The 24,141-nt window shown below is 49.6% G+C and overlaps 1 protein-coding gene across 1 annotated transcript in view; it reads left to right on the top strand.

Annotated features, from left to right (window-relative positions):
* The window catches only part of tm9sf1 (transmembrane 9 superfamily member 1), a 30,788-nt gene extending 6,992 nt beyond the window's left edge, over positions 1-23,796 (top strand). The window contains exons 2-6 of the mRNA XM_072250943.1: positions 6,342-6,960; positions 9,701-9,886; positions 13,804-14,077; positions 14,223-14,628; positions 23,298-23,796. Of these exons, the coding sequence (XP_072107044.1) occupies positions 6,342-6,960; positions 9,701-9,886; positions 13,804-14,077; positions 14,223-14,616 (1,473 nt within the window). The 3' untranslated portion in view covers positions 14,617-14,628; positions 23,298-23,796. The remainder of the gene's footprint in view (positions 1-6,341; positions 6,961-9,700; positions 9,887-13,803; positions 14,078-14,222; positions 14,629-23,297) is intronic.
* The last annotated feature ends 345 nt before the right edge of the window (positions 23,797-24,141 follow it).

Below are 24,141 nucleotides of genomic sequence, written 5' to 3'. Positions count from 1 at the left end.
GTGTCAAATCCACTCGGGAAAGGTACCGCGGGGGTGTGGAGAGTGTTACCGTCCAGACACAGGATCGCGTGTCAAATCAACTCGGGAAAGGTACCGCGGGGGTGTGGGTGGCGTTACCGTCCAGAGACAGGATCGCGTGTCAAATCCACTCGGGAAAGGTACCGCGGGGGTGTGGGTGGCGTTACGGTCCAGAGACAGGATCGCGTGTCAAATCCACTCGGGAAAGGTTCTTCACGGGGGCTGTGGGTGGCGTTACTGTCCAGAGACAGGATCGCGTGTCAAATCCACTCAGGAAAGGTACCGCGGGGGTGTGGGTGGCGTTACCGTCCAGAGACAGGATGGCGTGTCAAATCCACTCGGGAAAGTTTCTTCACGGGGGTGTGGGGAGTGTTACCGTCCAGACACAGGATCGCGTGTCAAATCCACTCGGGAAAGGTACCGCAGGGGTGTGGGGAGTGTTACCGTCCAGACACAGGATCGCGTGTCAAATCCACTCGGGAAAGGTACCGCGGGGGTGTGGGTGGCGTTACCGTCCAGACACAGGATCGCGTGTCAAATCCACTCGGGAAAGGTACCACGGGGGTGTGGGGAGTGTTACCGTCCAGACACAGGATCGCGTGTCAAATCCACTCGGGAAAGGTACCGCGGGGGTGTGGGTGGCGTTACGGTCCAGAGACAGGATCGCGTGTCAAATCCACTCGGGAAAGGTTCTTCACGGGGGTGTGGGGAGTGTTACCGTCCAGACACAGGATCGCGTGTCAAATCCACTCGGGAAAGGTACCGCAGGGGTGTGGGGAGTGTTACCGTCCAGTCACAGGATGGCGTGTCAAATCCACTCGGGAAAGGTACCGCGGGGGTGTGGGTGGCGTTACCGTCCAGACACAGGATCGCGTGTCAAATCCACTCGGGAAAGGTACCGCGGGGGTGTGGGGAGTGTTACCGTCCAGACACAGGATCGCGTGTCAAATCCACTCGGGAAAGGTACCGCGGGGGTGTGGGGAGTGTTACTGTCCAGACACAGGATCGCGTGTCAAATCCACTCGGGAAAGGTTCTTCACGGGGGTGTGGGGAGTGTTACCGTCCAGAGACAGGATGGCGTGTCAAATCCACTCGGGAAAGGTACCGCGGGGGTGTGGGTGGCGTTACCGTCCAGACACAGGATCGCGTGTCAAATCCACTCGGGAAAGGTACCGCGGGGGTGTGGGGAGTGTTACCGTCCAGACACAGGATCGCGTGTCAAATCCACTCGGGAAAGGTACCGCGGGGGTGTGGGCAGTGTTACCGTCCAGACACAGGATCGCGTGTCAAATCCACTCGGGAAAGGTTCTTCACGGGGGTGTGGGGAGTGTTACCGTCCAGAGACAGGATCGCGTGTCAAATCCACTCGGGAAAGGTACCGCGGTGGTGTGGGTGGCGTTACCGTCCAGACACAGGATCGCGTGTCAAATCCACTCGGGAAAGGTACCGCGGGGGTGTGGGTGGCGTTACCGTCCAGACACAGGATCGCGTGTCAAATCCACTCGGGAAAGGTACCGCGGGGATGTGGGTGGCGTTACCGTCCAGACACAGGATCGCGTGTCAAATCCACTCGGGAAAGGTTCTTCATGGGGGATGTGGGTGGCGTTACCGTCCAGACACAGGATCGCGTGTCAAATCCACTCGGGAAAGGTACCGCGGGGGTGTGGGTGGCGTTACCGTCCAGACACAGGATCGCGTGTCAAATCCACTCGGGAAAGGTTCTTCACGGGGGTGTGGGTGGCGTTACTGTCCAGACACAGGATCGCGTGTCAAATCCACTCGGGAAAGGTACCGCGGAGGTGTGGGGAGTGTTACCGTCCAGACACAGGATCGCGTGTCAAATCCACTCGGGAAAGGTACCGCGGGGGTGTGGGTGGCGTTACCGTCCAGACACAGGATCGCGTGTCAAATCCACTCGGGAAAGGTACTGCGGGGGTGTGGGTGGCGTTACCGTCCAGACACAGGATCGCGTGTCAAATCCACTCGGGAAACGTACCGCGGGGGTGTGGGTGGCGTTACCGTCCAGACACAGGATCGCATGTCAAATCCACTCGGGAAAGGTACCGCGGGGGTGTGGGTGGTGTTATCGTCCAGACACAGGATTGCGTGTTAAATCCACTCGGGAAAGGTTCTTCACGGGGGGTGTGGGGAGTGTTACCGTCCAGAGACAGGATCGCGTGTCAAATCCACTCGGGAAAGGTACCGCTGGGGTGTGGGGAGTGTTACCGTCCAGAGACAGGATCGCGTGTCAAATCCACTCGGGAAATGTTCTTCAGGGGGGGTGTGGGTGGCGTTACCATCCAGAGACAGGATCGCGTCTCACACCCGCTCGGTAAAGGTACTGCGGGGGATGTGGGTGGCGTTACCGTCTATAAACGGTCTCATGTCTGAAATTCACCTAGTGGATGTACTTCAGGCAAAATGTGAATAGTGTCATCGTACAGAGACGGTCTGACATCTTAAATCCACTCAGTAAAGTCTTTACCCAGTGTTACCAAGTGGGTTTAAGGCGTGAGACCGTCTCCGGACGATGACAGTACCTGCATTACCCCTAAAGTATCCTTACCGAATGGATACTTCAGGCGGAATGTAGGTACTGTCATCGTCCAGAGATGGTCTCAGTGTTACTGCAATGTCGGGCACATGAATGGGAGAGAGAGCGGACCCTGGGAGCAATATTGTTACTTTGGATAGTTTGGTGGGATCTGCTCAGGAAGTATAACTGAGTATTCAGATTCTTCAAACTTGATCAAGACCGTTTCAGTCAATAAATTGTCAATAATTGGATGCTTATATATTTGGCATGTAAGGGTAGCTGTCAGCACAACGCTTTACAGTTCAGTTCCCGCTGCTGTCTGTAAGGAGTTTGTACATTTTCCTCTTGACCCTGTGGGTTTCCTCCGGGTGCTCTGGTTTTCTCCCACGTACCAGTTAGTGGGTCATTGTAAATTACTCTGTGACTAGGCTAGGGTTAAATGGGGAATTGCTGGGCAGAGTGGCTGGAAGCACCTATTCCATGCCTTATCTCAATAAATAATGAGGCTGGGAAGGCCGAGTCATTGGGTATATTTAAGGCAGAGGCTGGTAGACTCTTGGTTAGTCAGGGCACGAAGGGATACAGGAAGAAGGCAAGAGATTGGGGCTGAGAGGAAAATTGGATCAGCTGTGATGAAATGGCGGAACAGACTCGATGGGCCAAATGGCCTAATTCTGCTCCTGTATCTTATGGTTTTGTTATTGGTGTTATATCTTCTTGGGCTGGTGGTGGTGGGTGTTAGGATCACCCTCCTGAATCCTCCTCAGACTCCAGTTCAATAGGGGGAAGTAAAGCACCTTTTCAACTGCTCTGCCAACTGCCAATTAAAGGCCATGGTAGTGGGAGCGGACAGTAGTTGAGACGGGGCTTGTGTTTGAGTGGAGCGGGTTTCAGCTGGAGGTGGGAGGCACGTGGGGTCTGAGCTGAGTGTTGTCATAAGCCTGCGGCGGGGGCCAGGGGATTGTGGTTGGGTTGGAGGTTCGGGGGTGTGGGGGGAGTGTTGGCAGTGACTGGAGCTGTTGTGTGTGTGAGAGGGGTATGGTGAGAGAGTGCAGTGAGGTGGGCTCTGAGGATGGTAGGGGATGGCTGGGTGTGGAGGACGCGCATATTCGGCTGTGAGGCTGAGGAAGTGGGATGTTGTGCTGGTCGGAGCCGATGATTCTGGGAGTGGCTGGTGTCGGGGTGAAGTGGACCTAGTAGCTGTAGAGAGGGGCCAGGGCTGCTCTTGTGGGGAGGGCTGCATATCTGCTAAGCGGATGGGGTCTCTGGAGGGAAGTGTGTGGGTCTCTGTGGGACAACAGTTAGTGATATCAAATGTTTGAACCACTCAGGTTGGCTAACATCTATGGGAAGAGAAACAAATTCCACATTGTGGGTCAGAGGAACACCATCTGTCTGCGTGTCCTCGGCCTTGGCTGGCAAACAGTAGGGGGCGCCGGTCTCGTGTCTTCACTCAGACAAGTGCCATTTGTAGCCTAGTTTCCACGTGGCTATCGTGGGCAGGATGAGAGCTGAGTGAGGTCCTTCTGTGTGCCCGCGGTTCGGAATGAAAGCCTGCTTTAGGCCCGTTCTCCTGCTTGGGAGATCGGACATGTAATGCTGTCGGGCAGGATCTGTGTAACCTCCCTCAGCTCATTGTTAGCAGGTGGCAGAATTAAGAGTAAAAAAATAATTACATGTGAAAATCTAAAGGAAATTATGCAGATTTTCAGAGTTGGGTGTTGGGAGGGAGGTTATTTATTGAGACACAGCACGGAATTGGCCTTTCGAGCTGTCTAGCTGTGGGAGCAAACCCACGGGGTCGTGGGGCACTGCCCAGCTGTGGAAGCAAACCCACGGGGTTGTGGGGCACTGCCCAGGTGTGAGGGGGAAACCCACGGGGTTGTGGGGCACTGCCCAGGTGTGAGGGGGAAACCCACGGGGTCGTGGAGCACTGCCCAGGTGTGAGGGGGAAACCCACGGGGTTGTGGGGCACTGCCCAGCTCTGAGAGCAAATCCACGGGGTCGTGGGGCACTGCCCAGGTGTGAGGGGGAAACCCATGGGGTCGTGGGGCACTGCCCAGCTGTGAGGGGGAAACCCACGGGGTCGTGGGGCAAATGTACAAGCTCCTTGCAGGCACAGTTGTTTCACCAGTCTACATCAGACAGAACAGCACGGACTTGGCCCTCTGTCTGTGCCACCTGTGATGCCGATTTGAAGTGGACCATTCTCCTCCATTCCCTCCTTGTTCACATCTCACCTGTCACCTCTTGTATTTGCTTCCACCACCATCTCTGGCAGTGTGTTCCAGGCACCTCTGATGCTGGTGTACAAGGGAAAGAAAAATCTGTAAACATTTCCACTCTCATCTTGGAGACTGACAGTACAGGCCCTTTGGCCCATGATGTTGTACCAACCTTCCAATTACTCCATGATCAATCTAACGCTTCCCTTCAACACTGCCCATAACCCTCCATTGTCCTTTCATCCATGTACCCATCTGTGAGTCTCTTAAATGTCCCGACTGTATCAACACCTACAACCTTCCCTCGCAGTGTGCTTCAGGCACCCATCACTCTCTGTATAATAAAAACCTACATCTGACATCTCGCCTAAACGTTCCTCAAGTCATCTTCAAATGATGTCCTCTGGTATTGGCCACCGTTGCCCTGGGGGCTCTCTGTGTCTCTTGTATATCCATATCAAGCTGCCTGTCACCCTCCACCACCCCAAAGAGAAAAGCCCAAGCTCGCTCAACTTTTCAAATCTAGTATTGGCATTTGTGCTCTGGGGAGCGGGGGAGGTGGTTGAATCCCTGAGCTTTTTCCAGAAAAAGCAACCCAAATTTGTCCAATTTCTCCTCGTAGTCAACCTCTCTCAATCACTCAGTATCCTGGTGATCCCCTTCTACACCGTCTCCAAATCCTTTCCCGTCATGAGATTACCTCAATACTCCAAATGTGGTACACGTTTCATGAACCGTTTGCATTGTTTGTGCAAACGTGTTTGTATATGGTTCATCGGTGTTGTCTGCGTCTTTCCCGAGTATTTGAGCTGTCTGCTGGGGGGGGGGGGGGGGGCGGGGGCGCGGGGGTGTAACTGTGCATGGCTGTCTGATCAGCCCTCTCATCCCATGCAGGATTTGAGATTTGTCTCCCTCTCTTTCCCTGCCCCGAAAAGAGGATTCAATAAGACATATTGCTGAGCAGAGTTAGCCCAGTCAGCCAATCGACTGCTGACCGTTCCATCATCCCTCTCAACCTTATTCTCCTGCCTTCTTCCTGGAACGTTTGGCACTCTCCTAACCAAGAACCTGTCAACTTCTGCTTTAAATATACCCAGCGACTTGGCCTCCACAGCCAGCTGTCGCGATGAATTCCACAGATTCACACCCTCTGGCGAAAGAAAGTCCTCCCCATCTTTGTTCTAAAGAGATGTCCTTCTGGTCCTAGACTTCCTCCACTTTGGGGAAACATGGAGTCGAGGTGGATATACAGGGTTACTTACCTGCTTCCACTGCTAGTCCTGACCACCGCCACCTCTCTAACCCCCCCACCTCCTAAATTGAAAAGTTGGGGTGCACCATTTGCGGTTCTGTGCCTTGACCCGTATTTCAGTGGCAACCCCACCTCCCCCTTTCCGCTTCCCTCCTCGCCCCTGTCACACATCCCTCTCCCTCCCTCTCCCACTCCAGATGGAGGCGTACAGGTTTCCCCACCAGTTGGAAGAGTTGGGGGACACCATTCTGGGTTTTCTGATCTTCTCCCTCTGCCTGTCCTGACCCTCTCCTTGCCTCTACCTCCCCAGATCGAGGAGCTGAAGGAGGCGGTGGAGGAGCTGTACTACTTTGAGTTTGTGCTGGACGACATCCCGATCCGGGGCTTCGTTGGCTACCTGGAGGAGAGCACCTTCCTGCCACACACCCACAAGGTGGGGCTGTGGACCCACCTGGACTTCCACGTGGAGTACAATGGTGACCGGGTCATCCACGCCAATGTCAGCGTCAGGGACGTCAAGCCCCAGAGCCTGGACGAGCTGCGGCCGCCGGCCACCGTCACCCACACCTACAGCGTGCGCTGGCACGAGACCAGCTTGCCCTACGAGCGGCGGGGCGAACGGCTGCAGGACTCCGGTTTCTTCCCACGCACCCTGGAGATCCACTGGCTCTCCATCATCAACTCCATGGTGCTGGTCTTCCTGCTCACCGGCTTCGTGCTGGTCATCCTGATGCGCGTGCTGCGCAACGACCTGGCCCGCTACAACCTGGAGGAGGAGGGCGGCGGCGGGCTATCTGCCCGCGACGACTTCGAGCAGGCCGACAATGGGTGGAAGATCATCCACACTGACGTCTTCCGCTTCCCGCCCCACAAGAGCCTGCTCTGCTCCGTGCTGGGTGTCGGGACGCAGTTCCTCGCCCTGGGCACAGGTGGGTCACCTGGGTGCGGGGCTGACAGTTGGTGAGAGATGAGCTTTTCATTGTGATTTGGTACGTATGACAGTAATACACCGAGGTCCAGCCTGTGTCAGCTCCAGTCTAGACAATGCAACCCATCCTCCGCGAAGGCTGCTGCTCTCTCTGCGATAGAGCACAGTCAGCACCTTCGGCTCGTGGTGTTGTGTCCACCTTTTAACCTGCTCTCCCTGCTCCTTTCCGTGCTTTGTTCCCTTAGCGTTTTTCCTGTTTATTACAAGGTAGGGTTGCTCGCTTGACGCTCAACCCAGCACGGATGGAAAGCGTGCGAGGAGCGGGCCGGATTCGGAACGGGGACCACTGGCTTCGAAGTCTGGTGTGGATGGCACTACACCACCGGCTGGCATCTCACCTGCTCCTTGATCAATCTACCCTTCCCTCCCATGTAGATCTACAGTCCGCTTTTAACCGAAGAGTTTCTGTCTCCACTACTGCCCCGGCAGTGCGTTCCACACGTCCACCACTCTGTAAAATAAAAGCTGTTCTAAACTTCCCTCCACTCACCATAAATGGATGTCTTCTGGAAATGGCTATTATTCTTGGGCCCTTAGCTCCCAGGGGAGTATAGGCCATTGATGACCTCCTTCGTAGAGTTTATCAATGTTCCTGTAATCCATTGCATGCACATTACAGTACAGGGGATTGGCCTATACAGCTTCATCAGCCCTACCCGTTTCCGCCTCTCACGATGGACTTTGAGAGGTGGGATTGGTCATTGCCCTGGGGGAGGGGGTGGGGAGAGATGGTGCTGGCTGTCCTTTCTATCAATGCCTCTTCTCATTTCATACACTCCTATTGAATTGCCTCTCATCCTCCGATCCAAAGAGGAAAGCCCCTCACTCACTCAACCTGCTCCCTCTCTAAAGCTTCGAGAGGCCTCCTAGAATAAGGCGATCGGAACTGAACACAGAGCTCCCAAGTGTGATCTAACAGTTTTACGCAGCTGCAACATAGCCTCGCGATGAGCGATTCTTCCATGTGCCCTGCCTCTTCCAGCAATTTGTCTCCCTTCATATTTAGTTCCACTCCACACACCCCCCCCCACCACCACCTGCTCCATTTAGATTAAGACCATAAGACATAGGAGCAGAATTAGGCCATTCAGCCCATCGAGTCTACTCTGTCATTCTGTCATGGCTGATCCCAGATCCATACACCTTCCCCCTCACTATATCTCTTCGTGCTGCGACCAATCAGGAATCTATCAACTTTGGACTTGGCCTCCACCACAGTCTGTGGCAGAGCATTCCACAGATTCACCACTCAGGCTAAAAAAATCCCTCTCACCTCTGTTCTAAAGGGTCACCCCTCAACTTTGAGGCTGTGCCCTCTAGTTCTGGATCCTCTCCACATCCACCTTGTCCTTTCAACATTCAGTAGGTTTCAATGAGACCCCCCTGCATTCTTCAAAATTCCAGTGAGTACAGGCCCAAAGCTGCCAAATGCTCCTCGTATGTTAACCCCTTCATTCCCAGAATCATCCTCATGAGCCTCCTCTGGACTCTCTCCAATGACAACACATCCTTTCTGAGATAAGGGGCCCAAAATTGTTAACAATATTCCAAGTGTGGTCTGTCCAGTGTTGTGTTATAATGCTTTAGCATTATCTCCTCGTTTTTATATTCCATTCCCCTTGAAATAAGTGCGAATATTTCATTTGCCTTCGTTACCACAGACTCAACCTGTGAATTAACCTTCTGGGAATCTTGCACGTGGACTCCAAAGTCCCTTTGCACCTCAAGTTCAAAAATGTTCTCCCCATTTAGATAATAGACCACAGTATCGCTCCTTCTGCCAAAATTCATTATCGTACATTCCAGCTGCAACTTTTTTGCCCATTCTTCTAATTCGTCCAAGTCCTGCTACAATCGCTTTGCTTCCTCAGCACTACCTACCCTCCACTTATTTTCGTATCATCTACAAACTTTGCCACAAAGCCATCAATACCACTATCTAAATTATTGACGAACGATGTGAAAATTAGCAGTCCCAATACTAACCCCTGAGGAACACCACTAGTCGCTGGCAGCCAACCAGGAAAGGTCCTTCTTATTCCCTCCCACTGCCTCCTGCCTGTCAGCCATTCCTCTCTCCATGCCAGTATCTTTCCTGTAACACCATAGGTTTCATGCCTCCTGCTTTGAGCTCACCAGCTCCCTCTCTGAGCGTGTGGAGTTACCATCATTTCCCATTCTTCGGTTCGTCTCCTGAGGAAGTAGAGACCTCGGTGCACTTTCTTGGCTGTGACGCTGCCTGGTCCAGGGGAAGAGACTGCACAGACTGGGCTGTTTCCCTGGAGTGAAGAGGCTGAGGGCTAACCTGACAGAAGTCCCAAGGAGGCATAGACAGGGGAGATAGTTACTCTTTCTTCGCAGTTGTTGGGGTATCAGAAAGAAGAGGGACCTAATGAGTAAGTGTTCTCACATAGAGAGGTTGATAACTGGGATGTGCGGTCAGAGGAGGTGACGGAATCAAGATACAACCAAGAGGCATTTAGATGGACTTCATTAGGCACCGTGTAGAGGGATACTGTCCTAGAGGCACTGGGATTAGTGTAGATGGGTGGGGGGCAGGATCAGTACGGACGAAGTGTGCCAAGGGGTCTGTGTGCCTTGATGCTGTTTCCCCGCCATGTTCTGGCCCAGAGTCTGCTACAGTGTGGGTCTGACGGCTGCTCTGCCCTTGGTCCCAACAGGAATCATCGCCATGGCACTGCTGGGCATGTTCAATGTCCACCGGCATGGGGCCATCAACTCAGCTGCCATCGTGCTGTACGCCCTCACTTGCTGCGTGTCCGGCTATGTCTCCAGCAACTTCTACCGCAAGATCGGTGGCGAGCGGTGGGTGTGGAACATCGTCCTCACCACCAGCCTCTTCTCGGGTAAGGAGCAGGGTTGGGGGTATGGGCAGAGGGGAGGGCACAGACCACCTTACTTAGTGACACAGCACGGAGTAGGTCCTCCCTGCCCGTCAAGCCGGATTGCCCCAGCAACCCCTGATTAACCCTGACGTCACGGGACAATTGACAATGGCTAACTAACTGACCTGGTCTGTCTTTGGACTGTGGGAGGAAATCGCAGCACCCAGGGGAAACCCACACACTGCATGGGGAGAACGTACAGACTCCCTACAGGCCAGTCGGTGGTTGGGAAAGTGTTGCAGTTAAGGACGAGGCTGCGGGGTACTTGAAGACTAATGATAAAGTCAGCATGGTTTCTGTGAAGGGAAATCTTGCCTGACAAATCTGTTAGAGTTCTTCGAGGAAGTAACAAGCAGGGTGGACAAAGGAGAGGCAGTGGATGTCGTTTACTTGTTCAAAAGGCATTTGACAAGGTGCCTCACATGAGGCTGCTTAACAAGATAAAATCATACGGCGTTACAGGAAGGATACTGGCATGGATAGAGGAATGGCTGACAGGCAGGAGGCAGTGGGTGGGAATAAACGGGACCCTTTTCTCGTTGGCTGCCAGTGACTAGTGGTGCTCCTCAGGGTCAGTATTGGGACCACTACCTTTCACATCGTTTGTCAATGATTTAGATAATGGTATTGATGGCTTTGCGGCAAAGTTTGCGATGATATAAAGATAGGTGGAGGGGTAGGTAGTGCTGAGGGAGCAATGCGATTACAGCAGGACTTAGACGAATTGGAAGAATGGGCAAAAATGTGGCAGATGGAATAGTGTTGGGAAATGTATGAGATGCATTTTGGTAAAAGGAACAATAATGCAAACTGTTATCTAAATGGGGTGAAGGTTCAAACATCAGAGGTGCAGAGGAACTTGGGAGTCCTCGTGTAAGACTCCCAGAAGGTTAATTCATAGGTTGGTTCTGTGGTAAAGAAGGCCAATGTAATGTTGGCATTTATTTGAAGATGATTAAAATATAAAAACAAGGAGATAATGCTGAGGTGTTATAAGACACTAGGCAGGCTGCACTTGGAGTATTGCCAACAGTTTTGGGTCCCTTATCTCAAAGGATGTATTGTCATTGGAGAGAGTCCAGAGGAGGTTCACAAGGATGACTCTGGGAATGAAGGGGTTAACATATGAGGGGCGTTTGGCAGCTTTGATACTGTACTCACTGGAATTTAGAAGAATGCGTGGGGATCTCATTGAAACCTATGGAATGTTGAAGGGACTAGATAGGGTGGATGTGGAGAGGATGTAGATACTTGAGATTCCTGATTGTTTGGGGCATTAAGGGATATAGTGCAAGGGCAGTGTATGGGGTTGAATGGGGTCTGGGATTAGCTACGATGAAATGGCAGAGCAGACTTGATGGGATGAATGGCCTAATTCTGCTCCTATGTCTTATGGTTCATGAGGCACGACCTGTCCCTCACAAAGCCATGCTGACTATCCCTAATCAGACTATGCTTCTCCAAATGCTTGAAGATCCTGTCTCTAAAAATTCTCTCAAATAGTTTGCCCACTACTGACATGACTCACTGATCTATAATTCCAGAGGTTATCACTGTTACCTTTCTTGAACAAAGGAATAACATTTGCCACACTCTAATCCTCTGGCATGACTTCTGTGGCCAGTGAGGATGCAAAGATAATTGCCCCTCACTTCCTGTAGAAACCTTGGGTATATCCCATCCAGCCCTGAGCACACATCTATCTCAGTGGTCTTCTAAAGTTCCAGCACATGCTCCTTCTTAACATCAACGTGTCCCAGGATATGACCCTGTTCTCTGCTGACCTGGTATTTATCAAGCTCCGTGAATACTGAGCAAAATGTTCAATAACAGCCCCCCATACCTCCCCTGACTCCAAGCACATTTTCCTCTTCTATTCCTGATTGGTTCTCGTCATTCTCCTGTTCACGTATGTGTAGAACTCCTTGAGGGTTTTCTAGGTCCTACTTCTCATTTCCTTTTCTAGCTCTCATGTCCATCTGTCAGCTCCTTGTAACTCTCCAGAGCCCTGCTTGATCCTCGCTGCCTAAACTTCTTTCTTCCTCTTGAGTAGATGTCCACAGCTCTTGTCAAGCATGGTTCCTTCACCCATCCAAGGATTGATTGGGGATAGTCAGCACAGTGGGAGATGGTGTTTCAGGAACTCGATTGATTTATTTTCTGTAGCCAATGAGGTCGATGAGGCAGGGTGGCAGACTTCAATAAGGTTCCACATAGTAGACTGCTACGAGAAGTTGGATTGCATGGGATCTAGGGGGAGATGGCTAATTGGGTACAGAATTGGCCTGTTGGGGGGAAGCAGGGGGTGGTGGTGGAGGGTTATTTCTCAGCCTGTGCCTCGGAGGTTGTTGCTGAGCCCATTGATGAGTGCCATCTAAATCAATGATTTGCATGAGAATGTACACACAAGGTTAGGAAGTTTGCAGGTGACTAAAATAGTGGTGGAGTAAACAGGCTGGTTATCAGGAATGACAGATCTTAGTCAGCTGGTACAGGGAGGATTTATCAGAGTGTCGTCAGAAGTCGGAGGATGGACAGGTTTGGATTTTGTTCATTGGAAAGTAGGGATCTTACAGAGATGTATAAAATCATGTTCTGGTTGCCATGCTACAGGGAGGATGGGTTGTGCTGGAAAGGAGGTTCCCTAGGATGTTGTCTGGATTGCAGGACTTCACTTGCAGGAAGAGGGTGAAACTGTTTTCTTTGGAGTGACTGAGGGGGAATTCTATAGGAGGCGTGGACAGGGGAGGTGGTCTCTCTCGCCGGTGGACAGGGGCGGTAGTCTCTCTCGCCAGTGGACAGGGGCGGTAGTCTCTCTCGCCGGTGGACAGGGCAGGTGGTCTCTCTCGCTGGTGGACAGGGGAGGTGGTCTCTCTCGCCGGTGGACAGGGGAGGTGGTCTCTCTCGCCGGTGGACAGGGCAGGTGGTCTCTCTCGCCGGTGGACAGGGGAGGTGGTCTCTCTCGCCGGTGGACAGGGGCGGTGGTCTCTCTCGCCGGTGGACAGGGGAGGTGGTCTCTCTCGCCGGTGGACAGGGGCGGTGGTCTCTCTCGCCGGTAGACAGGGGCGGTGGTCTCTCTCGCCGGTGGACAGGGGAGGTGGTCTCTCTCGCCGGTGGACAGGGGCGGTGGTCTCTCTCGCCGGTGGACAGGGGCGGTGGTCTTTCTCGCCAGTGGTTAGGGTATCAGGTACAGGAGCAGGTAGGTTTAAGGGGAGAGGGAAGAGATTTAAGGGATTTGCTGGGTAATTGTTCTCACAGAGGGGTTGATACTGGGACGTGGTGGAATCTGAAACAACCAAGAAGCATTTAGACAGGGACTTCAATAGGCACAGTGCAGGGGTTTGCCCGCCACCATCATCGTCCTAATGCAGGCAAATGGGATTGGATAGAGCATCAGTGTGGATGCGGTGGGTCGAATGGCCTGTTTCAGTGCTGGGCAACTCGGAGAGCTCATGTAAAGCATCGAAACATGAGGATCGGTACAGAGGAGCACAGTCCTCCGTTGCTGGGAGATGCAGGAGGTAGTAGTTGGGTGTAATATGAGGGGCACGGGCGAGATGTCCAGCAGACTCCACAGCACCCAGTCTGTGCCAGCTAATTACACCAGTCCCGTTTCATTCTCGCCACCGGCACATTCTAATAGACTCTTCCCCTAGATTCCACCCCTCAACCAAACAATTGGGGTGACAGTTAACAGCGGCAGATTAACCCACAACCCTCACATTTTTGGGAAACCCATGGTGAGAGTGTGTACATCCAGAGGTGGGGATCAAACCGGGTGCCTCAGCAGTGGCATTGTTAGTGACAGTGGGGCATGGGGTGGTGTGGGCAGGACTGCTCTGCAAACCAGTCTCTAACCCCAGTACCACCTCCCACAGCTCCTTTCTTCCTGACCTGGAGCGTCATCAACACAGTGCACTGGGCTAACGGATCCACCCAGGCGCTGCCTGCCACCACCATCGTCCTGCTGCTCGCCGTCTGGCTGCTGGTGGGCTTCCCGCTGACCGTCATCGGCGGCATCCTTGGGAAGAACAGCGCCGCTGGCTTCGACGCCCCGTGCCGGACCAAGAACATTGCCCGTGAGATCCCGCCACAGCCCTGGTATAAAAGCGCACCGGTCCACATGACCATCGGGGGCTTCCTGCCCTTCAGGTGGGTGTCAGCCACCTCCTCCCAGCTCAGTCCGTCCCGGGGATTGGATTGGGTGTACATTGCGATAAAACACCCGGGGTCGGCTTGTCTATACGGGGTCCATGTCTGTCTATTACTAACCTACCTTCTCTCCCTGTCCCCGCAGTGCCATCTCAGTCGAGCTGTACTACATCTTTGCCACAGTGTGGGGCCGGGAGCAGTACACCCTCTACGGCATCCTCTTCATCGTCTTCGCCATCCTGCTGAGTGTGAGCGCCTGCATCTCCATCGCCTTGACCTACTTCCAGCTGTCTGGCGAGGATTACCGCTGGTGGTGGCGTTCTGTCTTCGCCACCGGCTCCACCGGCTTCTTCATGTTCCTCTACTCCATCTTCTACTACTACAAGCGCTCCAACATGTCAGGTGCACTGCAGACCCTCGAGTTCTTTGGCTACTCCTTCCTCACTTGCTACGTCTTCTTCCTGATGCTGGGCTCTGTTTCCTTCTTCGCCTCGCTTCAGTTCATCCGCTACATCTACGTCAACCTCAAGATGGACTGAGTCCCCTGCCAGGTAACCTGGTCAATCCCCATGTATACATGTGTGTATATGTCCTGCACCCCTAAATGTGCATCAGTCAGGGGAGGGTGAGCCCTCTTAAAACAATTAAGACTAGGAGTTGAATTAGGCCATTCAGCCCATCAATTTCTTTCAATCATGGCTGATTTATGCCTAGTCCCCTCAACCCACCCCTGGGGCATAGCCCTCCATATCCCTCCCGTCCATGTACTTATCCAAAATTTCTCTTAAATGTTAAAATCCACATCCACCGTTTTCATTGGCAGCTCGTTCCATACTCTCATCAACCTCTGAGTGAAGTTCACTCTGCATGTTCCCCTGAAACATTTCACCCTTAACGTATAAACCTCTGGTTCTAGTCTCACCCAACCTCAGTGGAAAAAGTCTGCTTGTGTTTACCCTGTTTATACCCCTTATAGTGTTTTATACCTCTATCAAATCTCCCCTCTTTCTTCTACACTTTGGCGAATGAAGCTTTAATCTGTTCAACCTTTGCCAATAACTCAGGTCCTCAAGTCTGGGTAACATCCTTGTAATTTTCTCTGTACTCTTTCAAACTTAACTACATCTTTTTTGTAGGTAGGTGACCAGAACTGCAAACGATACTCCAAATTAGCCCTCAACAATGTCTTATACAACTTCAGCATAACATCCCAATTCCTGCACTCCATTCTTCGATTTGTGAAGGCTAATGTGGCCAAAGCTCTCTTTATGATCCTACCTGTGTCACTATTTTCAAGGAATTATGGATCTGTATTCCCAGATCCCTCTGTTCTACCTCACTCCTCGGTGCCCTTCTGCTCACCATATCAGTCCCCCCTTGTTTGTCCTCCCAAGGTGCAACACTTCACGCTTGTCTGCATTAAATTCCATCTGCCATTTCTCAGCCCATTTTCCAGCTAGTCCAGATCCCGCTGCAAACTTTGCTCTTCCTCTGTCCACAATGCCCCCAATCTTGTCATCCAGTTTACCACATTATCATCCAGATCATTGATGTAGAACAGGGGTCCCCAACATTTTTTGTACTGCAGACCGGTTTAATATTGACAATATTCTTGCGGACCGGCTGACCAGGGGAGGGGTGGTAGGGTTGCCAACAGACAAGAGTAGCAGTCAAGTACGTTGTGTTTACCCTGAGAAAGACTACAATTACCATGAAGCCTTGCGCAGGCACCTGTGTGAGCATGCGTGTACGTGCCGATTTTTTTTTTCTACAAATCGTTTTTGGTGATTCTGTTCGGGGGGGGGGGTTGTTAATCACTATCGGAATATCAGTGATAAGTGATATACACTCAATTTCGTTTCTAAAAGGGTTTATCTAATGAATTTAATATTAAACACACAGCGCATATTTTCCTCGCATGAATATAGTGATAAATCACTTATAAGTCAATAGCATCATAATATTTTAAGTAACGTTTGGATATTAAACACACGGCACATATTTTCCCCGTATGAACATATAAAATCATTGCAACGCACCAATATCGCTGAATCAGTGGGAACCCTGGGCTTGTTTCCCTGCAACAGCACGGTCCTATCGCGGGCTGACAGGAGACAGCGGTACTCGAAGGGGTTCCTTATGTCCAGCCTATTCTGCAATTTAGTTTTCATTGCAGAGATATGTTGGAAATGGAAGCAACGTTTTCAGTGCTTTCGTGGCTATCTCAGGTTATTTAGCCTTGACTTTGATCCAGAATGCCGGCAGAGATGTTATATCAAACATACTTTTCAGCCCGCCGTCATTTGCAAGCTCGAGGAGTTGATCTCCTTCCTGTGCTGACATGGATGACACGCGGGTAATGACCTCGTGTGTGTTCAAGCTGAACAGAGGGCATGACAGGGAATGAGGAAAGGTGCAGCTGACTCGTATCGTGTCCTCGCGGCCCGGTAGCATATGCTTTGCGGCCCGGTGGTTGGGGACTGCTGATGTAGATGACAAAATACAACGAACCCAGTCCGATCCCTGCAGCAAAAGGGACTGAACACCAGTCATAGAGACAACCATGTTGTACCACTCTCTGACTTCTTCCGCAAAGCCAATATCTAATCCTAATCCCAATCCCAAATGACTGAACCTTCATGACCAACCTCGTGTGTGGGACCTTGTCAAGGGCCTTGCTAAAATCCATTAGACAGCATCCACTGCATTTCTTTCATCAACTTTTCCGGTAACCTCCTTGAAAATCTTTTGAGACTGGCAATGTTCCCTTTTTTCTTTAAAACAGCGCACGAACCAATCATTGCCCTGAGCGGGAAATTTTTACGCTGTCTGAAAACTGCGTGGCTCTTTAATAAAAGAAAATTCCAGCTGTGTGGCATCAAAATCTATGTACACGGGGGCATTTTAGTTACAGTGCGGCTGTACACCTGCAGAGCTTAAAGGGAACAGTGCCAACCATGCACAAAGCCATGTTGACTATCTCTCATTAGTCCAGCTATTCAAATAATTGTATACCTGGTCCTTTAAAATACCTTTCAATAACTTTCCCACTACTGATGTCAGCCTCACTGTTCTAAAATTTCAAAGGTTGTTCTTAAACAAAGCAACAACATTAACTATTCTTCAGCACCTCACCTGTTTTAAATACCTTTGATTGGGTCCTTGCAACTTCTGCACTGCACTAGCCTCCTACAAGATCCAAGGGAACACTTTGTTAGGGACTCTGTATTTATTCATCGAGACAGCAGGCACCTCCTCCTTTGTAATCCACAAACAGTCAATGACCTCAATGCTGTTTTGCCTCATTTGAAGAGATGCTGTGTATCTTTCCCAAGTAAATAAGAGGAAAAATCCATTCTCCTGCCTTCTGCCTGTAACCTTTAATGTCCTTGTTAATCAAGAACCTATCCACCTCCAAATATAGCCAATGACTTTGCCTCCCCAGCATCTGTGGCAATGAATTCCAGATTCTCGCTAAAGGAATTCCTTCTCATCTCTGTTCTAAATGGATGTCCTCCTACTCTGAAGCTATGACCTCCTCTTAGACTCTCCTACTATCTGCCCATGTCCACTCTCTCTGGCCTTTTCAATATTCGGTAGGTTTCAATGAAATTCCCCCCCCCCCCCCCCCCATTTTTCTAGCAAGTACAAGCCTAGAGCCATCAAACACTTGGGTTTTCAAATATCTTTGTACTTTGATTTCCAGAAGGTCTTTGACAAGGTGCCACACATGAGGCTCTTTAACAAGTTAAGAACCCATGGTATCACAGTAAGGATGAAGCAGTGGCTGATTGGCAGGAGGCAAAGTGTGAATAAATGGAGCCTTTTCTGGTTAGCCACTGCTGACTAATGGTATTCCACAGGAGTCTGTTGGGATTGCTTCATTTTACATTTCGTTATGACTTGGGTAATGGAATTGATGTCTTTGTGGCCAAGTTTGTGCATGATGTAAAGGTAGGTAGAGGGGCAGGTAGTTTTGAGGAAGTAGAGATGCTACAGAAGGACTTATATTTGGAGAATGGGCAAAGAAGATGGAATACAGTGTCAGGAAGTAAATGGTCATGCAGTTTGGTAGAAGAAGTAAAAGGGTAGACTGTTTTCTAAATGGAGAGAAAAGTCAAAAATCTGTGGTACAAAGGGACTCGGGAGTCCTCGTGCAGGATTCCCTAAAGTTTGATTTGCAGGTCGAGCCTGATGAACAGAAATGTGATGTTAGCATTGATTTCAACAGGACTCAAATATAAAAGCAAGGACATAATGTTGAAACTTTATAAAGCACTGGTGAAGCCTCACTTGGAGTATTGTGAGCAGATTTGGGCCCCCTAGCTTAGAAAGGATTTGTTGAAACTGGAGAGGGTTCAAAGGAGGTTCATGAAAATGAATGCAGGATTGAAGAGTTTGTCATACCTATCGAATGTTGAAAGCTCCCAATAGAGTGGATGTGGAGAGGGTGTTTCCTACGATGGGAGAGTCTAAGACCAGAGGAGACAGCCTCGGAGAGGTGTCCTTTTAAAACAGAGATGAGGAATTTCTTTCGTCAGAGAGTGGCGAATCTGTGAAATTCGTTACTACACGTGGCTGTGGAGGCCATGTCATTTAGGTATATTGAATGCTGCGGTTGATAAATTCTTGATCAGTCAGGGCATGAAGGGGTACGGGCGGAAGGCGGGAGGCTGGGGCTGAGAGGGAAAATGGATCTGCCGTGATGAAATGGTGGAGCAGACGTGATGAGCCAACCAGCTCCCATACTTCATAGTCCATTGCTCCTGATACACTAACCCTTTCACTCCTGGGATCATTCTTGTAAACCACCTTTGGACCCTCTCCATCCTTTCATAGATAAGATCACAAGACAAAGGAGCAGAAGTAGGCCATTTGGCCCATCGAGTCTGCTCCGCAGCTCCCCCATGAGCTAAACTATTCACCCATCTAGTTCCAATTTCCGGCTTTTTCCCCGTATCCCTTGATACCCTGACTAATTAGATACCTGTCAATCTCCTCCTTAAACACCCTCAATGATGGGGCCTCCACAGCTGTATGTGGCAACGAATTTCACAAATCCACGACCCTCTGGCTAAAAAAATTTCTCCTCATCTCTGTTTTAACTGGGTACCCTCTAATTCTAAGACTATGGCCTCTTGTCCTGGACTCGCCCACCAAGGGAAACAACCTTTCCCCATCTACTCTGTCCAACCCTTTCAACATTCGAAATGTTTCTATGAGATCCCCTCTCATTCTTCTATACTCTAATGAATACAATCCAAGAGCCGACAAACGCTCCTCATATGTTAGCCCCTGCATTCCAGGAACCATCCTCGTAAATCTTCTCTGAACTCTCCCCAACATCAGTACATCCTTTCTAAGATAGGGGGCCCAAAACTGCACACAGTATTCCGAATGAGGTCTCACTAATGCCCCATAGAGCCTCATCAACACCTCCTTACTCTTATACACTATTCCTCTTGAAATGAATGCCAACATAGCATTCGCTTTCCTTACCGCCGATCCAACTTGGTGGTTAACCTTTAGGGTATCCTGCACGAGGACCCCCAAGTCCCTTTGCACTTCCGATTTTTGAATTTTCTCCCCATCTAAATAATAATCTGCCCGATTATTTCTTCTTCCAAAATGTACAACCGTACATTTGTCAACGTTGTATCTCATCTGCCATTTCTTTGCCGACTCTCCTAAACTGACTAAGTCTCTCTGCAACCTTTCCGTTTCTTCAACATTTCCTGCTCCTCCACCTATCTTGGCATCATCCGCAAACTTAGCCACAAAACCATTTAATCCATAATCCAAATCATCGATATATATCGTAAAAAGCGGCCCCAACACCGACCCCTGCGGAACACCACTAGTAACCGGCAACCAATCGGAATAGGATCCGTTTATTCCCACCCTTTGCTTTCTGCCTATCAGCCAATGCTCCACCCATTTCAATATCTTTCCTATAATTCCATGGGCTCCCATCTTATTAAGCAGCCTCATATGGGGCACCTTATCGAAGGTCTTTTGAAAATCCAAATACACAACATCCACAGCCTCTCCCTTGTCAATCTTATTCGAGATTACCTCAAAAAATTCCAATAGGTTGGTGAGGCAGGATCTTCCCTTCATGAAACCATGCTGGCTTCAGCCTATCTTGTCATGCACCTCAAGGTATTTCATAACCTCATCCTTGAGGATTGACTCCAATATCTTTCCAACTACCGATGTCAGACTAATAGGTCTGTACTTTTCTTTTTGCTGCCTCCTTCCTTTCTTAAATAACGGAACTACATTTGCGACCTTCCAGTCCTCCGGAACCATGCCAGAGTCTATTGATTCCTGGAAGATCATTTCCAATGCTTCCACAATCTCCAAAGCCACCTCCTTCAGAACCCCTGGGTGCACCTCATCCAGACCGGGAGACTACCTATTCTTAGTCCACTTAGCTTCCCAAGCACTTTCTCCCTAGTAATCTTGACTGTACCTAATTCTATTCCCTGATACCTCTGGCGATCAGGTATATTGCTCATGTCTTCCACTGTGAAGACTGAGGCAAAATACTCATTCAGTTCCTCCGCCATCTCTTTGTTATCCATTATAATTTCTCTAGCATCATTTTCAATCGGTCCCATATCTACCCTTGTCACTCTTTTACTCTTCATATATTTAACAAAACTCTTAGTATCCTTTTTTATGTTAATCGCCAACTTCCTTTCATAATTCATCTTTTCTTTCCTAATGACTTTCTTAGTTTCCTTCTGTAAGTTTTTAAAAGTCTTCCAGTCCTCATTTTTCCCACTAATTTTTGCTTCCTTGTACGCCGTTTCTTTTGCTTTTATTTTTCCCTTAACCTCTCTCGTTAGCCATATTTGTGCCATTTTTCCATTCATGATTTTCTTTTTCCATGGAATATATTTTTCCTGCATTTTCCTTATTCCTTGTAGGAATTTCATCCAATTCTGCTCTGCCGTCCCTCCATTTAGCTTACTTTTCCAATTGACTTGGGCCAGTTCCTCTCTCATACCACTGTAATTTCCCTTGTTCCACTGAAATATCGATACACCTGATACCAGCTTCTCCTTTTCAAATTTGAAACTGAACTCAATCATATTATGATCACTACTTCCAAGGGGTTCCTTTACTTCCAGCTCCCCAATCGCCTCAGGTTCGTTACACAGCACCCAATCCAAAATAAGGTGCCCAAAGCTGCTCTCATTCTCCAAGCGTAGTCTGACCAAGCGTAGTCTGACCAATGCCTTTTCAAGCATCAGAATTACACACTTGCTTTTATATTTTAGTTTCCTCAAAATGAATGCCAACGTTGCATTTACCTTCCTTACCAGAATCAGGTTTAGTATCGCTAGCAAATGTCGTGAAATCTGTTGCCTTTGCAACAGCAGTACAATGGAATACCTAATAGAAAAAACTGGCTTACTGTAAATATATATTAAATAGTTAAATTAAATATGTAGTGCAAAAAAAAAGTAGTGAGGTAGTGTTCATGGGTTGGTGGTCTGTTCAGAAGTGTGATAGCAGAGGGGAAGAAGCTGTTCCTGAATCGCTGAGTGTGTGCCTTCAGGCTTCTGGATGGTAGCAATGAGAAGAGGCCATGAGCTGGGTGACGGGGGTCCTTAATGACGGAAGCTGCCTTGAAGATGGAGCTAAGTTCACAACTTTCTGCAGCTTGTATTGATCCTGTGCAGTAGCCCCCACACTAGACAGTGATGCAGCCAGTTCGCATGCTGTCCACTGTACATCTGCAGACATTTGCGAGTGTCTTTGGTGACATAACAATCTCTTTAAACTCCTTATGAAGTACGCTCCTGTCGTGCCTTCTTTGTAGCTGCATCAATATGTTGGGTCCAGGTTAGATCCTCAGAGATATTGACACCCAGGAACTTGAAATTGTTCACTCTTTCCACTTCTGATCCCTCTAAGAGGACTGGTGTGTGTTTCCCCAATCACCATGTCAACCTACAAGTTAACCTTTAGGGAATCCTGCACTAGGACTCCCAAGTCCCTTTCCATCTCCAGTTTCTGGATTTGGTCCCCATTTTCTCTGCCTTTACTCCTTCTACCAAGGTGCATGACCATACACTTCCCCACACTGCTTTTCTTTTGCCCCTTCTAATCTGTCCAAATACCTACATAGAATCCCCACTTCTTCATCACTACCTGCCCCTCCACCAATCCTCCTCCCCCACTCCCTCACTTCCCATTTGGAATATTGTGTTGAGTTCTGGTTACTCTGCTGTGAGAAAGATGCCACAAGCCTGGAAAGGGTGCAGGAGAGATTTATGAGGATGTTGCCAGGGCATGAGAGTCTGATTGATAGAGGGGTTGTGTTGGTTTGGAAGTGACAGAGGTGTAAGGTCTGTACACAGATATGCTTTCCCAGGATTGAGGAACCAAGAACACGCACATGCAGACTTATGCTGAGAGGGGAGAGATTTAATAGGAACCTTGGGGGCGGGGGGCAACATCTTTACCTGGTGGGTGGTCTGTATATGGAACTTGCTGCCAGAAAAAGTGATTGAGTCAGATTCATTTACTACATTTAAAAGATATTTGGATAGGTACAGTGAATAGGGAGGGTTTAGAGGGATGGGGGACATACACAGGCAAATGGGACCAGCTCAGTTTGGACCAGTTGGCCAAAGGGTCAACTGTGTAAGACATGGGAGCAGAATTTGCCATTTGTCCATTAAGTCTGTTCTGCCACTCAATCATTGCTGAATTTCTTTCTCAACCTCGTTCTCCCACCATCTTCCCATAAACCTAAACATTGGCCTTGTCCAAAACTTATTATGCTCTGTCTTAAATATACCCAGTGACTTGTCTCCTGTGGCAATGAATTCCATATATTCCACCACCCTCAAGCTGGAGAAATTCCTCACCACTTCTATTCGAAAGGGAACCCTTACTCAGGCTATGCCCTCAATTCCAGACTCTCAGTGGGCAGGCTCCCCAGAAATCTCCGTCCCCCTCAGTTTTCACTGGGACAACTGTGTAGGCCTTTCAGTAGTTAGTAGGTGTCAGTGAGGTAACACACACACCCCTTCTAAACTCTTCGCCCCCAACTAACTTTCCAAACTCCTCCCAGAGGCATTGATCAGGCGGGGAATGAGGGATACATACTGTGTGCGGCCAGATGGGATTTGTTTGGTCTGTTATAATTGTACTTTCCTGTGCTGTACCAGTCTGTTTCAGCGGTCTGTCTGTCTTGCAGATTCCAGGTCACCAGGCCAGAGCTGGGCATTGCACTAAAGAGCCAGGGACCAAGGACCTCGAAGAGCAGAAACTTTCTCTCTCTCTCTCTCTCTTAGCTCTCGCTCTTTTTCTCTTTCTCTGCACCTTGTAAAATATGTAACATTATAAATAATTATTAGATGAGGGATATGAGATTTTATATGAATTGTAAATGGGGATTTGTTTTGGGTTTTTTTTGTACAGCTGAGTGTCACTTTGTGGGCACAGCTCATCAATCATATTTATCATGTTTGTATTGCTGCTGTTCCACCCCTCCCATCCCGCTCCCTCCCTCCGCTGGGAATTGTTTGCACAGATCTGTCGGGATGGGTGCTGTTTGGTTTTCATGATTCATTTTGTCTTGGGGAATATAATTACGTTGTTCGCTTTATCTCCTCCTCATTGGAGTCTGCGTCTCCAGTTCATTTGTAGAAATGTTTCTCCCCCCCCCCCCCCCCCATTGTAATTAAAAACTTTCTTGCTCTTTGTACTTGTGTGAGGCCTGTTTGCTCCATACACAGCCAGGAAAGGTTTGGAGGGGTGGGGACCTCTGCAGGCACCATGGTTGGCATGGATGAGTTGGGCTTGAAGGGCTTTTCTTCAAGCATCTATCACTGGCTGACACAATACTTCGCTTTACTCAGTCCTTTCTGAGCTCCAGTGGAAACAGGAGTGAGGGGCAGGTTCCTCTGTGCTGTGGTCTACTGCAAAGTTCAGAGCGCATTGATATCCAGCAAATCTATAGAATAGTAACGATGACAGGACAACTGAAAGATCAGACAGAGCGCAGAAGACAGCAAACTGTGCCAATGCAAATGGAAGTA

Source organism: Mobula birostris, unplaced genomic scaffold (genome assembly GCF_030028105.1).
Source record: "Mobula birostris isolate sMobBir1 unplaced genomic scaffold, sMobBir1.hap1 scaffold_838, whole genome shotgun sequence".
Taxonomy (NCBI): domain Eukaryota; kingdom Metazoa; phylum Chordata; class Chondrichthyes; order Myliobatiformes; family Myliobatidae; genus Mobula; species Mobula birostris.
Note: the sequence above shows the minus strand (reverse complement) of the source record. Positions and strands in the feature narration are given on the sequence as shown.